This window comes from Mucor velutinosus (assembly GCF_035048745.1).
Source record: "Mucor velutinosus strain NIH1002 chromosome Unknown tig00001544, whole genome shotgun sequence".
NCBI lineage: Eukaryota > Fungi > Mucoromycota > Mucoromycetes > Mucorales > Mucoraceae > Mucor > Mucor velutinosus.
In genome coordinates, this window is record NW_027041908.1 from 1,351,739 (window position 1) to 1,369,253 (window position 17,515).

The 17,515-nt window shown below is 40.7% G+C and overlaps 6 protein-coding genes across 6 annotated transcripts; 3 read left to right on the top strand and 3 right to left on the bottom strand.

Moving 5' to 3' along the window:
* Positions 1-237: 237 nt before the first annotated feature.
* PPE1_1 (Protein phosphatase methylesterase 1) lies at positions 238-4,344 on the top strand (the record flags this gene model as incomplete). Its single annotated transcript, XM_064825037.1, has 7 exons — positions 238-241; positions 297-404; positions 464-699; positions 774-1,030; positions 1,091-1,307; positions 1,375-1,506; positions 1,567-4,344. 7 exons carry the CDS (start codon positions 238-240, stop codon positions 4,342-4,344), a joined length of 3,732 nt encoding a protein of 1,243 aa, XP_064680414.1.
* A 422-nt stretch (positions 4,345-4,766) lies between these two features.
* Positions 4,767-5,198, top strand: RPS3_4 (40S ribosomal protein S3; the record flags this gene model as incomplete). Its single annotated transcript, XM_064825038.1, has 3 exons — positions 4,767-4,837; positions 4,909-5,024; positions 5,083-5,198. The coding sequence occupies 3 exons, from the start codon at positions 4,767-4,769 to the stop codon at positions 5,196-5,198; spliced, it is 303 nt and encodes a 100-aa protein (XP_064680415.1).
* Positions 5,199-5,755: 557 nt separating this feature from the next.
* ATC70_005756 (uncharacterized protein) lies at positions 5,756-7,181 on the bottom strand (the record flags this gene model as incomplete). The annotated part of the gene is made up of 3 exons (XM_064825039.1): positions 5,756-6,673; positions 6,728-6,916; positions 6,975-7,181. 3 exons carry the CDS (start codon positions 7,179-7,181, stop codon positions 5,756-5,758), a joined length of 1,314 nt encoding a protein of 437 aa, XP_064680416.1.
* Positions 7,182-7,358: 177 nt separating this feature from the next.
* ATC70_005757 (uncharacterized protein) lies at positions 7,359-8,873 on the bottom strand (the record flags this gene model as incomplete). Its single annotated transcript, XM_064825040.1, has 5 exons — positions 7,359-7,484; positions 7,544-7,775; positions 7,835-8,144; positions 8,204-8,323; positions 8,387-8,873. 5 exons carry the CDS (start codon positions 8,871-8,873, stop codon positions 7,359-7,361), a joined length of 1,275 nt encoding a protein of 424 aa, XP_064680417.1.
* A 316-nt stretch (positions 8,874-9,189) lies between these two features.
* Positions 9,190-10,386, bottom strand: NdufS7 (ndufs7 ubiquinone oxidoreductase subunit; the record flags this gene model as incomplete). The annotated part of the gene is made up of 6 exons (XM_064825041.1): positions 9,190-9,397; positions 9,457-9,589; positions 9,654-9,774; positions 9,838-10,070; positions 10,138-10,293; positions 10,353-10,386. 6 exons carry the CDS (start codon positions 10,384-10,386, stop codon positions 9,190-9,192), a joined length of 885 nt encoding a protein of 294 aa, XP_064680418.1.
* A 5,141-nt stretch (positions 10,387-15,527) lies between these two features.
* On the top strand, positions 15,528-16,848 carry ATC70_005759 (uncharacterized protein; the record flags this gene model as incomplete). Its single annotated transcript, XM_064825042.1, has 4 exons — positions 15,528-15,758; positions 15,820-15,930; positions 15,994-16,716; positions 16,780-16,848. 4 exons carry the CDS (start codon positions 15,528-15,530, stop codon positions 16,846-16,848), a joined length of 1,134 nt encoding a protein of 377 aa, XP_064680419.1.
* Positions 16,849-17,515: the final 667 nt, after the last annotated feature.

The window sequence follows — 17,515 nt, forward strand, 5'->3', positions numbered from 1 at the left end:
TCATTATCCAGATCAAAGACTGTTGACAATCCTCCAGATATGGCATTAATCGGGAAGCCTTGTGTAATGCAAACCATCTCGATTTCACGAGAGGGATTTCAAATTTTGAAGTTTTATTTGACAATGAGAGTAGGGCCATCTCTTTTTTTTTTTCCCAACATTTAATCCCCTTTCATCTACACTAGCACTTCTGTCTCTTTTTCCATTTCATTGTTACAAGAAAGAAAACACTAGAAAATGGGTAATTTTACTGGCTACTCGGTTGCTGGATGAGGGAGCTAAATCAACCATGTTAGATACCTTTGAATACCTTGAGAAAACATTGAAGGAGCGTATCATGTTCCTTGATGGTGCTATGGGTACCATGGTGCAGAGACTCAAGTTGGAGGAATCCCATTTCAGAGGTAAGGTCATGGCTTGATCGCAACGAGAGCCGCATTGTGCTTACATTGGACATCTGTAGGCGAGGAATTCTTGACCTGGTCCAAAGATTTGAGGGGTAACAACGATCTATTGACCCTCACCTTGCCCGATGCCATTTATGGCATCCATCGCCAATACCTGGAAGCTGGTGCTGATATGATTGAAACCAATACCTTCAGTTCTACTTCAATCGCTCAATTGGATTACGCCTTAGAAGACTATGCTTATCGTCTCAATAAGGAAGGTGCTGCCTTGGCTAAAAGAGCTTGTGAAGATGTATGGCAAAAAAAAAAAAAAAAAAAAAAAAAAAAACTTGTTTGATTTCTATTGACTCATCTCTGTCCAATTAGGTTACCAGAGAAACAGGTATTCGTCGCTTTGTATGTGGTGCTATTGGTCCTACCAATCGTACTTGTTCTATTTCTCCTTCCGTCGAAAATCCTGCTTTTAGAAACGTTACATTTGATGAACTTGTCACTGCTTATTCAGAGCAAGTGCGTGGTTTGATGGATGGTGGTGCCGATATTTTGTTGGTGGAGACTATTTTCGATACATTGAATGCAAAGGCTGCTTTGTTTGCCATTGATCAAGTGTTTGAAGACGACAAGTAGGTGAGCTGTCTTGCATTTCTCGGTTCTGCACCCTGACATCTTGTTTATTTGAATAGGCGCCCCAAGGTCCCCATCTTCATCTCAGGTACCATTGTGGATCAGAGTGGTCGTACACTTTCAGGTCAAACTGGCGAGGCATTTGTCACCTCTCTCAACCATGCCAAGCCTGTGGCCTTTGGTTTGAATTGTGCTTTGGGTGCTGAACAAATGAAGCCTTTTGTGCAGAATATCAGTCGATTCACCGATGCTCACATTATTTGTTATCCCAATGCTGTAAGTGTGGATAGCAGGAGTAGATTAAAAAAAAAAACGACAGAGCGCTGACACTGGAGAAATGTAGGGTCTGCCTAATGCTATGGGTGAATACGATGAGAGTCCCGAGGCCATGGCTATTAATGTGGAACCCTTTGCAAAGGAAGGTCTAGTAACCATTGTGGGTGGTTGTTGTGGTACCACCCCAGATCACATCAAGGTAAAACAAACAAAACGCAATGTCGCACAATATGATCTAATAGTCTTATCCAATGTTCAGGCTGTCGCTGATGTCTGTAGAAAATACAAGCCTCGTCCCAAGCCAGCAGACAAATCCAATGTCATGTTGCTATCCGGTCTTGAAGTGCTTCGTGTGGACGAAACTACTGGTTTTGTCAATGTGGGTGAGCGTTGTAATGTCGCTGGTTCCAGAAAGTTTTGTAGACATATTTTGAAGGGTGAATTCGAAGAAGCCCTAGCCATTGCCAGATCTCAAGTAGAAAACGGTGCTCAAGTGGTGGATGTCAATTTTGATGAAGGCTTGCTGGACGGTAAAGCTGCCATGACCAAATTTCTCAACATGCTGGCGTCTGATCCCGATTGTTCTCGTGTGCCATTGATGGTGGATTCATCCAACTTTGCTGTCATTGAAGCCGGTCTTCGTTGTGCCCAAGGTAAATGTATCGTCAACTCCATTTCGCTCAAGGAAGGTGAAGAGGAGTTTATCAAGAAGGCCAAGATCATCAAGCGATTTGGCGCTGCCGTGGTTGTCATGGCCTTTGATGAAGTGGGCCAAGCTGCTGAAGCAGATCGCAAGATTGAAATATGTACTCGCTCTTATAACATCCTGGTGGACAAGGTGGGCTTCAACCCCTATGATATCATCTTTGACCCCAACATCTTGACCATTGCTACCGGTATGGAGGAGCACAACAATTACGCTGTCGAGTTTATCAATGCTTGTAAGGGTATCAAGGAGACGCTCCCCGGTGCCAAGATCAGTGGTGGTGTGTCCAACTTGTCGTTTGCTTTTCGTGGTATGGACAAAGTGCGTGAAGCCATGCACTCTGTCTTTTTGTATCACACTACCAAGGTCGGCATGGATATGGGTATTGTCAATGCGGGTTTCTTGACCGTCTACGATGATATTCCCAAGGATCTGCTGCAACTTTGCGAGGATGCTGTGTGGAATCGCGATCCCGAAGTCACTGAGAAGCTGTTGGACTATGCAAAGGCTCATTCCAAAGACGCCAAGAAGGACGAAGATTTGGAAGAGTGGAGAGCCTGGCCCGTCACTGAACGTATCAGCCATGCTCTTGTGAAGGGTATCATGAAATACATTGTGGAAGACACTGAAGAAGCACGTCTCGACAAGGAGAAATACCCTCGTTCGCTCAACGTGATTGAAGGTCCTTTGATGGCTGGTATGAATGTCGTTGGTGATTTGTTTGGTAAGGGCAAGATGTTCTTGCCTCAAGTCATTCGTTCTGCTCGTGTCATGAAGAAGGCTGTTGCTCATTTGGTCGAATTCATCAAGATCGAAAAGGAGGCTGACATGCTGCTCTCTGGTGAAACCGAAATCAAGGGTAATGGTACCATTGTGATGGCCACTGTCAAGGGTGATGTCCACGATATCGGCAAGAATATTTGTGGTGTCGTATTAGGTTGTAACAACTACAGAGTCATTGATATGGGTGTCATGGTGCCTTGTGATAAGATTATCAAAACGGCCATTGAGGAAAAGGCCGATGTCATTGGTCTTTCTGGCCTGATTACTCCCTCTTTGGAAGAAATGGTCATTGTGGCAAAGGAATGCCAAAAGGCTGGTCTCAAGATTCCCATTCTCATTGGTGGTGCTACTACCTCCAAGATGCACACAGCTGTCAAGATTGCTCCTCAGTATTCTGCTCCTGTTATCTACGTCTTGGATGCTTCTCGTAGTGTCCCTGTAGTCGCTAGTCTGTTGGATGACAACATGAAGGAAGAGTTTGCCGAAGACATTCGCGATGAATACGACGAAATGCGTGAAGAATACTACGAAGGTCTCGAAGAACGCCATCTCTTGACATTGCAAGCTGCCAGAGACAAGAAGATGGTCATTGACTGGATCCAAAACCCTCCTCCCGCTAAGCCTACCTTCTTGGGTGAGAAGGTGTATGACAATTATCCTCTCGAAAAGCTTGTTGAGCACATTGACTGGAACCCCTTCTTCCAAGTCTTCCAACTGCGTGGCCGCTATCCCAACAGAGGCTTCCCCAAGATTTTCGATGATGAACATGTGGGTGAAGAGGCCAAGCGACTCTACAACGACGCTAAGGAAATGCTGGACATGATTATCTCCAAGAAGCTGCTTACAGCTCGCGGTATTGTTGGCTTCTACCCTGCTCATTCGGTTGGCGATGATATCGAGATTTACACTGATGCGTCTTGCGAACAAGTAGCTGCTACTTACTATGGTCTTCGTCAACAAGTGGAGAAGGAGACCGATGAGCCTTACTACTGCTTGTCTGATTTCGTGTCACCCAAGGAATCTGGTGTTCCTGATTACCTTGGCATGTTTGCTGTCAGTACTGGCTTTGGTTGTGAGGAATTGGTCGCGCAATACGAAGCTGATGGCGATGATTATAACAGTATCATGGCAAAGGCTATTGCAGATCGTTTAGCTGAGGCATTTGCTGAAGCACTCCACGAAGAAGTCCGTAGAAAGGATTGGGGCTATGCCTCTGACGAAAGTTTATCAGCTGCTGACCTCTTTGCTGTTCGTTATCAAGGTATTCGTCCTGCTCCTGGTTATCCCTCTCAGCCTGATCACACTGAAAAGAAGACCATGTGGGATTTGGGTCAGATTGCTGAGAAGACGGGCATTACTTTGACTGAATCTCTTGCTATGGATCCTCCCGCTAGTGTCAGTGGCCTGTTCTTTGGTCATGAACAGAGTAAATACTTTGCTGTGGGTAAGATCGAGAAGGATCAAATCCAAGACTATGCTGCTCGTAAGAATATGGATGTCGAGACTGTTGAGAAGTGGTTGGGCACTATCCTTGCCTATGACAACTAAAAAAAAAAAAAAAAAAAAAAAAAAAAAAATCTAGATTGTAAATATATCTTAGCACAAGGCGCGACTTAATTTTAATGAACATTCCCTGAATTTTTAAATTGTTTAATGAATTGTAAAAAAAAAAAAAAAAATTGGTTTGAAGTCTTTTGAGCCAAATGGGGGGGGGGGGTTTGAAGGCTAGGACTAGACTGAGGAATGGTGGTTGGACCTACACAATACGACACGGTCGCTCAAAGGCTTCAATTGTTGTATATGGAGATCTTAGTTTGAGTCCCCGGGATGTGGCACTGAGCCTGAACATGGCTCTCTCTTTCTTTCCACAACAAGGGCCTATTAAGCAACGAAAAAAATATATATAAAAAAAAAATCTTTCTCCTTTTTCACTTGAATTATTTACACACATATACAGTACATATTACAACATGTTTATGAAACAAATCACTGAAATTAAGGTCGCATTAGCTCCTTTCAACACTGCATCCAAATCATCAAGGTAGAGTTTCAAAGAGCCTCAACAGGCGTATACATGTCATGACCCTGGCAGTTGACATGTATCGTTTATAGATTGTTCTTGAACCATGTCAACACAAACAGTGCACGTAAAGTGAATCCCACCATCAAGATTACTACTGATGTGTTATCTGATCCTGCTGCTGCCTCTCACATCCACGTTGTTTACCGTAAGTTTCTTGATTCATTGAAAGAGAGCTTGGCTGTGTACTCATGCCTCATTTGCAGGTGATGGTCAAAAGCTCGCCTTAGATTCTGATAAACTGAAGATTAGCAACATCTTACAAGTTGTCAACAAGCACGCAAAAAAGCTGGAGGAAATTGAACAAGCTAAATCATGGTAGACGAGACTCACTTATCGATTGAATTTTCAGAATAGACAGATAGAGAGGTGTGGTTTGATGGAATAAAATGCTGTATATATATATATATATATTATGTCAAGTATCACATTACAGAAAATACCGAGATGGCCATTACGTTTAGGCATAGATGATGGTTCAACTATTGACATTGGTGATAGCACTATCAGATGGAGTAGGGAATCAGTCTATTCGATGCATGAAACATCCCTGCGACCAGTCTGTTCAATTCAATACTTTGGACACTCTATACAATGCAGCCTACTCTATTCACAGATGATGCCAATATATCAAATGGCATGGATCAAGAGATACTTTTTTTTTAATGAGTATTTGTTCTCTACACTTCCATCGTGTATGTGTCCTTAACCGAGTTGAAATGTCAAAATATAAATGTTGCCCTTTGCTTTGGATCAGTCAGTCTAATGAGGTTTATTATACAACAGTAGGAAGAATATCATTTGATATAGTAGCTTCCTTTTTTTAAAAAAAAATTATAAATACAAGATATGTGGAACGATGGTATACTCCTTTGAGGATCAATCCAAATCCATTTGACTTGTAGAGTCCAGAATACTTTTGTCACCTTCTTCATCTAGTTCTTCATCGGATGCTTGATTATTGCTAGTGCTTGTCATCTCTCTGACCACTGGCGCATGTTGGCTTTGATCCTCGTCTTGGTCGTCATCCGTGTCCTCTTCATTCTCATATGCATCATCCTCAGGATATTCACTGGCCCCGTTCTCAGTAATGAACAATTTGGCGGTATCTGTGCTTCCCATCTTCTCCAACCATTGAGGCACCGGTGCTCTGATTTGACCACGACTGATCATACTTTTCAGCCCGTTGGACACATTATCGCCATTCAATGTCAATTCAAACGCAATAGGCTCTTGATCATTCTTGTCGAGATCCTCGCCCTCCTCCAGTGTCATTGGTAACTTGACATCCAATGTCAACACAGTTCTACCAAACTGATCGTCCTGACCAAAGTTTTCTAGGATGGATTTCACTCGAGCATCGATTTCCTCTTGATTTACTGCTTTAATACGTCTGGTTGCTTCACCCTTCCCCACATGAATTTCCTCGTCTGCCAGCTTTGATTTTTGTCTGATATTCAGTGGGTTGGAATAGCTGATGTTTGTGCGTAGTTCAGCAAAGACGCCTTGCGACTTTCTGGTTTTAACAACATGTGCTAAATGCCTTGCTGCTTGTCCTCGAATGTTTTGTACGAGTAGATTGTCGCCATTGAATGTCTGCAGAATGGCTTCTCTGATATAGCTCTCCAGGTTGGATGTAGCGCCTGCACCAAACAACATGACAAACTCTGTATGTGGACAATATACCAGATAAACCACTTTACGAGCTAACACTTGGTTGACTCCAATCAGATCAGACAGGACATGTATACGCAGCCAGTGTAAATCTGATTTTCTGTCATGCATAGAGTAAAAGTACTATCATGGCATGTCAGAGGACGTCCATCTCATGCTGTAGATTTTGTAACTTACGCAATCGAACGATTGAGCTAGAAATCTGTCAATCGAGTCCTGAAGAGCTGCTGCATCCATGTCCAGATTCAATTTTCCTCTGCCTTCCTTCATGACTCGAAACACTTTCCATCTTCTTCTAGGGTTTTCATCCACTGCCATTGCTTTCAATTCCATTTGTGCCATTTGGATAGCACGAAATCCACTCGACTATTTGACTATGCGTATTAGAACAAGATAGACCACATGAGTAATACCACCCATTTACCCAGTCAGCCTGCAACTTTTGATGAATCTCGCCCTTTGCCAAGCCCACATAGTCCTCATATTTGCATTCTTCGTTTTGCGGTTGTAGATCTGGTGAATCCAGCCATGATTTCACAAATTTTCTAATGGCAGAGGGAGAGCAATCTTTTACTGCCTTTTCAGTTGTTTTATCAGGTCCATATAGCGTCAAATCTTTGTCTGACAACATGAATAGTGTATTTGGGTGAAAATGAAAAGCGGAAAGAAATAAGGAGAGACGCGGTTGAATTTGGCAATTTATTATAAAGACCTGAATTAACGTGCCGTGAGTGCAGGCTCAACTTGGCCCAATTGACTCTAAACTCGGGGGGGTTTTTTTTTTCACAGCATGCGATATACATCAACCTCAAATTTGCAGATTTTTTGTAGCTTCAGCGAGCTCATCTTCCTTTTTCACATCCTCCATCATTTGATTCAAAGATTTCTGGGATAATGAACGCGAATGACGCTTGAACTTGGTTACTGCCTTCATCTAAAATTGCACATGTTGAGTCCAATGATAAGCAACTAGAACGATGGACAAAACCTTACCACTGCAAATATACTGGCAATGCTCTTGATTGCGTTATTCATTTCTTCTTCGGTAGGTTCAGATACAATATCACAATTGTCTTCTTCGGACACCATAGTTTCAGTGCCGTCATTGGTGATCCATGGATGTTCTCGAAGTTCTCTCATGGTGATACGAGTATCTGGATTCTTGTCTAAAATGCGATGAAACAGGTCGAGCAAGTTGTCGCTCAAATCATCGCCGTATTCGATTCTAGAGTATGGATACAAATGAATAGGTAGGTTTGACAGTTTTGCCAGCAAATACTTTACGGTGCGTCCTTGATCATTTCGTACAGTTCCAGCAAATTGCCACTCACGAAGGGTGTCTTACCATAGATCATACAGTACAATGTCACGCCCATGGACCAGATATCAGTTGCTTTTCCTGACACTTCACCATGCTTAGCGATACATAATTCAGGGGCCATGAAAGCTGGGCTACCCGCAGATTTCTTGAGTTTGTCATTTCCCTTTACAAAAATCTCAGACACACCGAAATCAACAATTTTCAACACATTGTCCTTGGATAGCAATAAATTATCGGGTTTGATATCTCTATGTACAATACCATTTGCATGTACTATATATCGACAGAGCTGTTGAGTAACCTACGCCCTACTGTGATGAGATCAGACTTACAGTACTCAATACCCAGCATCATTTCCTTGAAGTATCTTCTTGCCATGTCGTCGGTATAAGGTGGAGCCACTTGATCCAGTTCAATATCCATTAAGACTCCATTATGCATCATATCAAACACTAGTCGCAAAAGAGAAAGTACAATGAGCAAAAATTAGATCCAAGAGAGATTTAGCCTATTACCCATATAAAGCGAGTCTCCTGATGGATCATCCAGGACTTCATACAACCGGACGATATGAGGATGATTCAATTTTTTCAACACAGCCAGTTCTCCACGTACTAGATCCAAAGGGTTGGATGAGGCGGTAGAGGCAGGAGCACTTCTGTTTACGCCTAGACCCATCATTCTTCCACGACCTCTTCCACGGGGACCTCCACTACGGAATAGGTCCATCTGCTCTTTTTTTCTCAGTCTTGATTTACTAAATTCTTTGATGGCGTATTCTGTATTTGTATTTTCATCAATGCCGAGATGTACTGTACCAAAGGCGCCTCTGCCAATTTCCTTCTTAAGCAGGTAATTATTGATCTTGCGCAAACCTTCTTTCGTCTCTGAAGTGGTTGCACCCAACGTCTCAACAACCACGGAAGGTGGACGCAACGGCTTTCTTCTCGATGCACTGGTGGATGATTGAGGTGAGCTGGGTGGTGATGGACTGGCTGACATTATTTGTGGTTAATAGGAAAAAGAGAAAGGGACCCAACAGAAAAAGAAAAATCTCAATTTATAATGTTGATTTGGGTTCAAAAAGCCACACTCTACAGATCCATATGTTGTGTGCCAAGAAACTATATATTTTCGAACAGTTTAATCAAAATGTGTGTGTATATGTAATGTGTGTGTGTGTGTGTGTGTATGTCTGTGAATGGGTTTGATAATAGTAATAGTGTGTATGAATATATATATGTGTGTGTGTGTGTGCGTGCTTGAGAAAGAGGGGAAGGGGGGGAATATGAAGGTTTAGATGTGGGTTTATCGTGCGTTATCTTCTGGCGCCAACAACAGAAGCAGAAGTCAAGGTAGATTCTAATGGGGCAAGATGACAGATGGGCGTTGCTGATGCTACATTGGCGGCCTCTGCCATTTCATTGCTTGCAGCAGGCAATCCAATCATGTATCCCAAGTGTCGAGTGAAATCATGTACTGCTTCAGTGAAATAGCCGTGCGTGAAGCTATTGTGTTGAGCAAGACTATAAACATAAAGCATAAGTAATGCATGTCTACCGTATCAGCGTATTATTGTTATTACCTTCTAGCCCAATCACTAACAGACTCAGAGCTATAGCATTCTCCTTGACGTAAGTTTGAAGATGTGGTTTGGATAGCAAGCTTCCAGAAATCATTTAAATCTTGATATAGGTCTCTTTTCAATTTGTTGTTATCTAGAAGAATTTACCAGGTAAATACGGCTGCACACTATCAACACGTTGATGAGCAATCTCGTACCTTCATTGTCCCATGTTGGCAACCGATGCGCCATTTGAGTTGCATGATCAAGAAAGGCGAAGCAAGTAGTTGGAAACACTTGGGCAGATGTAAAGTGATTGGCATATTGAGTGATAGTGTCCTACATATACAGCAGTCCGTCAGTACACAAGATGGTATACGCAAGCACACACAAAATACTCACAATCAGATCGGATAATCCATCTCGCACTCTGGAAAATGTGTAGTCGTCTCTTCCAGGTCCGTTCTTGTTGAATGGAAAACTATTATGAAACTTGCGTTCCATATCAATCAAGACATTCATTGTGGATAAAATGGTGGGTGCAGGAATATTGTTGATGATATCTTGTCGAACTTGAGGCTGTGTCGTCAACAACGAATTGATAATATTAATTAATGCATCCTTCTCCAATGTGTCTAAATAAAACAGGGAGTTTTTTTTATTAGTGTTTGTTTTGTATAACTGCGTAAACTAAATGGTTACCTAGCAGAGCCCCTCTGGTAGATCTCTTGGGATTTCTTTTGCTGTTCTCTGAGAGTTTCACGCACTTGAAGGAACGGCGAGGTGCTGCTGCAGCTGTGGGCTTGATCGCTGAAGCATCTGCCATCTCTTCATCTTCAGAATTGCGACGCTTGCGACCTGCGTATCAGTATGTTAGTAAGATCTTCTATTGCCATCTGTCTGTTTGTCGAATATACCTCGAGCCATTTCTTGTTGTTGATAAGATGCCATACTGTTGCTTTGGTGTTATGATAATCGAATCGAAAAGGTGTTGAGAGAGGGAGAGAGAAAAGAAGAAAAACGAGATGAAAAAAAAAAAAATATAGTGAACCAATCTCTTTTATTGCAACACAACCTCCTCTTTGGTGGATTCGATGCTCGTTCCTCCCTATATTTTTAGGTCTGAGATGACATGTTCCTCACTCCAAGATACACCACACTTTTTTTTTTTTTTTAGTGCTAGTGCGATTGTTTCCAGAAGCAACCAGTGAAATCTGCCTGCTTGTTTGGTTTCAGCATGCGCTAAATTTAAGCAGTTTATTCCTTTCAGCTTGCATTGATTTGTCTAGTGTCACTTCCATTATGTATGCCATTCTCGGCATCTGGTGATTGTGTGTGCTAATCAGATGTGGAGGTGTAGCAAAACGTTGGTTCGACGTGAATGCTGATGAAATGCAGCATCAGTAGGCTTTAGATGCAATTCCAATCAAATCAAGCATACCTCTGTACTTTCAATGCTCGTTATTACCATTAGGAAGGACGCTATAAATGCATTGATGAGTTCTTCAGATTGAATAACTAAGTTTGATAGCGAACTAGGGTAATGTGATTTACCTACAATGATTTACAGTACAAAGCTGGTATCTTAATTTGCCATACTGACGTCTATAACGTCAGGAAAACCAGCAGATCGGGTGTATCTGCGAAATAGTAGATGATAAGACGAGTTAAAGTACCAATTCGTGAGAATTACTTAAATATCAATGCTGGCATTGCCAATCTTGATGACTTTTGTGTGTCTGACTTACAATGAGGAGCATGCAACATTCATCGATTGTCCAAGGAAATTTGATTGCTGAAGCCAATCAAGACCATGTTGCTGGTTCCTTGAAGATCATAATTCATTGCGTGGTTCTGGATTGATTTAATTTCTTTGAACAAAGAGGAATCATGCAGACAAGAGTGCCAAGGTTTCTTCTCGGCCGAGATTGCTGCTAGTAGATAGAGAGATGGCAGATGTGGCTTCTCGACCTTAGCTATGCTGATGGTAACCATCTCTTCTCGCATTTTTTTTTTTAAAAAAAATGTCACCCAATTCTTTTTTTTCTGCGGCATGACAGTATATAGAGTGTTCACAATCTTACAGCGAGATTCAGGAGCACTAACTGGAATAAGTCTACTTTTGTCGACATAGGTTTAGAGTATGTAACATTTACACTATTTCAAATTAAACAGTTTCATGAATAGCGAGTTGTTATTCCAGGTATAATCATTATATATACAAGAACATCAAGCATCACAATTTGCAAATATCTTCTGTTAAAATCAAATGGAATTGTCATGCCTCCTGTTCAAGCTGAAAACTGTGTAACCTGTAGAGTTGCTCTACCTGAAGATTTCAATTTTCCAAAATGAGGTTTATGTCGAAATTTGATAAATAAATCAAAAGAACTGAAAAAAAGCTGCGTTGAGACCACCCAGAGCGCCTGTCGTTTTCATTTCAGAGCTAAGGAGGATGCGACTTCATTATCTCCAAGAACATAATAATGCATCTAATTCAACACTTGATAGCATTAGTTTATAGAGAGGGTTTCCATATCGAAGCAAAGGTGCAAAGCCATGATAATAAGGCGTCTAATCCAACACTTGATAGCATTGGTTTTAATGACGGTTTTACCGTAGCGAAGCAAAGGTGCAAAACCTATGACAACTAAGCATCTAATACAACATTAAGTAGCATTGATTTATAGGGGGGGGGGTTTACCGTAGCGAAACAAGAGTGCAATGCCATGGTAATCAGGCGTCTAGATCCAATACTTGGTAACACTGATCTATATGAGGACTTGATCGCAGCGAAGCGAAGGTTCAAAACCGTAGTATTCAGCAGCAAATTCGTTTTTTCATTTCCATTGTAGATAGGCTTACCAGCAACACATCACATCAAAATTTTGCATGAATCAGCTCTACCGAAATCAATATGCCTCCTGTTCAAATGAGAAATTACACAGGCTGTAGAACTGCCCTTCCAGAAGACTTCAGCTACTAAAGAGGTGATTCATGCCGCGTAACTAAAAGCCATAAAGCAAAACATAACCAAATTGGACAGTTTTCAAGCCTTCATATCTTGACATATAGACCTTTCTGAGCCACCAGAATAACGTCAAACAATTGTACTCGAGTAGCAGTAACTTCCTGACACTTTTGCTCAACTTTTTGAACAAAAAAAAAAACATGGCCAAACATCGACCAAAAAGCATGAGGGGTACCTCATGGTTTTCATCGAAAATCAAGCGATCGCGTTTTTCACCTTGAAAACGGAGAATTTTGCTATGGTATATATCAAATCAAAATGTTTCTCTCGATCCAAAGCAACCTCTGAAACCCACTTTTATGAGGTTGCCATATACAGAATTTTGACATTTTGGCCAAAAAACTTATTTCATATTTTTTGGAATTGCTCATTAGGTTCTGTCAAAACATTTATTTTGCTTGGCATCATTGAAAGTACCTTGAAAGGTACTCCAAGAGTGTATTAAGAAGCATCGGATGATTATCACAGTTTATATAGTCGAATATCACAAAACAGTTCGATCAAGTCGAAAAAAAAACAAAATCTGTCCAATCTTGAACAGAAAAAATAAACTGAGTTTGAATTGGTTTTGGTGGCGGCCTGCTGCTGGCTGGCCTAAATGCCTTTATGTTGATGACAATGATGATTGCGATGCTGATTAAATAGGGATCAAGAATTTGAAAGGACAATTGCTTGGCCTGAATACTTTCTTGTGATCCTCTTGGATATTTATATATCTGAAAACGCCAGCCAGCCTGGCTTGCTACCAAAATATATGTAACTCCAACTTGCTCATCATGATTTGCAGCATTCAACATGGTATGTAGGCAGTATCATATGCGTTTCGCTGATTCGTTTAAAAGAAATGATTGCCACTGGCTGAAGGGCTATTTTGGTATGTGATAAGAATATCTTTACAACCTGTATTTGAATATATATTAGGAATGATGGCTGCAATCTCGTTAATAGCAGGCAGATTCTGAATGTGCCTATTTTTTACCAACAGTTAGCTCCAGCAATCTTATTTGAGGATTGATTCAGATGTGAACATCCTCGTTGGTATGATTTCAGGTTTGTCGTTCTTTTTTTTTTTTCATTTAGGATCGCATGAGCATGTTTATAAATTAATTTTATATGCTTCTGATTGCTTTTTTCATAGTATTTGAGTTCTAGCCGATCCATCTCGCTATGCTCGATGTCGGCGTCGTCCTGCGGGCTCTCACCGAAGACATTATAAGTCAGATATTATAACATTTTGGTATATCAAGTAGATTTTATACAACCAATTATTAGTTAGTAAAAAAAAAGGTTATATCAGAACCAGGAGGAGTAGAGGAGGTATCTTCCTCAGCATCCTTCTTGCTTACACTACTGATATCAAACGAAGTCTATTATTGGGACATTATGAAAGAAAATTCAATTTTTATGTAGCATTTGTACATCACATTCTCCATTTTTTGATAATAGAATTGTCATATTATTCGCTGCTGCTGATGCTCATAATAAGATGGCGACATGAAGCTGGCCATAAGTAAATACAAGACTTACGTAAAATCTACAACTTTTTTGAGATACTGTCATTGCAAAAGACATCTTCATGAGGCAAAGTTTCCCAAAAAAGTATTTGCGCTTAGCAAATGTCCTTTCAACCTTATTTCCCCTATTTAGTCAGCATCGCAATCATCATTGTCATCAACAGAAAGGCATTTAGGCCAGCCAGCAGCAGGCCGCCACCAAAACCAATTCAAACTCAGTTTATTTTTTCTGTTCAAGATTGGACAGATTTTGTTTTTTTTTCGACTTGATCGAACTGTTTTGTGATATTCGACTATATAAACTGTGATAATCATCCGATGCTTCTTAATACACTCTTGGAGTACCTTTCAAGGTACTTTCAATGATGCCAAGCAAAATAAATGTTTTGACAGAACCTAATGAGCAATTCCAAAAAATATGAAATAAGTTTTTTGGCCAAAATGTCAAAATTCTGTATATGACAACCTCATAAAAGTGGGTTTCAGAGGTTGCTTTGGATCGAGAGAAACATTTTGATTTGATATATACCATAGCAAAATTCTTCGTTTTCAAGGTGAAAAACGCGATTGCTTGATTTTCGATGAAAACCAGAGGTACCCCTCATGCTTTTTGGTCGATGTTTGGCCATGTTTTTTTTTTTTTTTTGTTCAAAAAGTTGAGCAAAGGTGTCAGGAAGTTACTGCTACTCGAGTACAATTGTTTGACGTTATTCTGGTGGCTCAGAAAGGTCTATATGTCAAGCTATGAATGCTTAAAAGCTGTCAAATTTGGTTGTGCTTCATACATTTGCTTGTAAGATTGTGTTTGTAGAATTTAGATGAACATAATGCAACATCAAAAGATTCACTGGATCTAATCTAGGCTAAATACAATTGCTTAGACTACCAAAACTTTCATACCAGTGCAAGTTAATGGATCCTATGCTTTTATTTCTCAATGGCTATTTTAATCATTATCTTACCAAAGAAATAACTCCAATGAGACTTTCCATTTTTAGAAAGCTTAAATGGCAAATTGTGTGCCCAGAGTTCTATCAAAAAGGGGCAGGTAAAACCATCTCAAGGTAATATACAAATCATTTTTAACATCACACTAGATTGGCGTCATGCCCTCTATGGAATCTCTTTATCGGTTATCACTCGTTCATGATAAATTCGCTGCTTCAATCGTCGAGAAAATATCGGAAGGCACTTTTTAAGATACGACGACATTTACTTTTAGCCAGAATGTCAATTGAGAGGCATTGCGAGCATTTGAATATTGAATCAAGGGATTTTGGAGCACTCCAGCATATACAGTGCTCATATAAGCATTCTCACTTGGCTCGCTACAATTCATGGGCCAAATGTAATATAAATTCGGCATAATCCAAGCAACACATTTCATTATCTTTGTGGATTCATTGGCCTTCCGAAATTCGGACCCGTTTTTTGATAGCTCTCATTTTTTTTTCAGTGGCACACATATAAAATGAATTGAATTACCTATTTCTCACAATTTCTTCCTTTTTGATTGCCAAACTCTTTATTCAGCTAAAATCAACAACATGACTGGAACCGCCTTTGAAACTTTCGATGCTCAAAAGCTTGAAATCCAAACCAACAAGCAATTAAAGCCTTTGATCCCTGAAAGTGAATTGGTCTTTGGTAAGCACTTCACCGACCATATGATCTCCATTGAATGGACAGCTCAAAATGGATGGGCCGCTCCTAGTATCAAGCCTTATGGCAAGCTTGAATTAGATCCCAGTGCTATATGTCTTCATTACGGTTTCCAGGTACTTTTTATGAGTCTTCTTGTGATCTTTGTCAGTCTATTGATGCGGACATATTGTATAGTGCTTCGAAGGTATGAAGGCCTATAAGGATGCTGAAGGTCATGTCAGACTTTTCCGTCCTGATATGAACATGGCTCGTCTGAACAAGTCTTCTGCTCGTTTGGGTATGCCTGTAAGTTTGACCTATCATCGACAGTTAACACACGATCACTCATCAAATTGGAATGGTATGTAGACATTTGACCCTGAGGAACTGATCAAGGTTATTACTGAATTCCTTCGCATTGAAGAGCGTTGGATTCCTTCCAAGCGTGGCTATTCTCTCTATCTTCGTCCTACTATCATCGGTACTCAAGATGCTCTTGGTGTTCGTGCTCCTGATAGAGCTCTTTTGTTTGTCATTGCTAGTCCAGTCGGTCCTTATTTCTCCACTGGTTTCAAGGCTGTCAGTTTGTTGGCAGACACAGAGCATGTTCGTGCCTGGCCCAAGGGTACAGGTGATTACAAGGTTGGCGGTAACTATGCCCCTTGCGTCTTGCCTCAATCGATCGCTGCTAGCAAGGGCTATCAGCAGAACTTGTGGCTCTTTGGTGAGGAACATTATGTCACAGAAGTGGGCACGATGAACTTTTTCATGCTGTGGTCAAACAGTGAAACGGGCCGTCGTGAGTTGATTACTCCTGCTCTTAACGGTTTGATCTTGCCTGGTGTCACTCGTAATACTGTCATCGACCTTGTCAAGAGCTGGGAGGCAGAGACTGGTATTGCTGTTCGTGAGGGCACAGTTACTATGCCCGAGATTGTTCAAGCCGTCGAAGAGAACCGTGTTATTGAAATGTTTGGTGCTGGTACAGCCTGTATTGTCAGCCCTATTAAGCGTATTGGTTACAAGGGCGAAGACATCCTTATTCCAACTGATCCCAATGGCGAGTCAGAAGCTGGACCTCTCACTCAAAAGGTAATTTCATCTAGCATGCAGTTCACAGAGCAGCATTACTTACTTTTTCACACACAATTGCAGATTAATGAAGCTATCATGGATATCCAATACGGCGTCGTCGAGCATCCTTTCTCTCTTAGAATCTTTTAAATGAAAGATCTAATATATACACCTGTAATCATTTCATAGAACTGTATCATATCAAATTATATCAAGCCCTAGACTTTAAATCAATAAATATTCTTACAAGTATATCAAGCAAATGATGGATACACATAGTGCCATATTCAAATGATAAAATAAGCTACTAAAAAAAAAAAAAAAAAAAAGAGAGCACGATCTGCATTGATTGTTGCGTAAGCTGTAATTTCAATTCCGGTGCAAAAAGGATCCATTTGCCACAAAAATGTAAACATGGATTTCCAATGTTGTTGAAATCTGACTTGAAATATAAAGAAAAGGAGTTTTCCATCTGTCTGTTGATACGTGGTTCCCTTTCCCTTTCTCTTTCTTTGCTCTTTTCTCTTTTTCATTACTCTTTCTATACATGCTTTTATAAACCACACCATACTGTTCAATATACCTGGCCTGAAGCTTTTTCGTTAATATGGTAACAAACTAACATGCATACGCAATGAAATGACATAATTCTGATCGACATCATCATCATCATCATCATCATCATAGCAGGTTCCTTCCACATCAACTCATTCACCACAGCAGCAATCACTCCAATCAGCCGCAACCCCCACCCCAACCCCCAATTATTTATTGATGGCACCCATGAACCAACAAGAAAAAAATTACTTGCATCCAA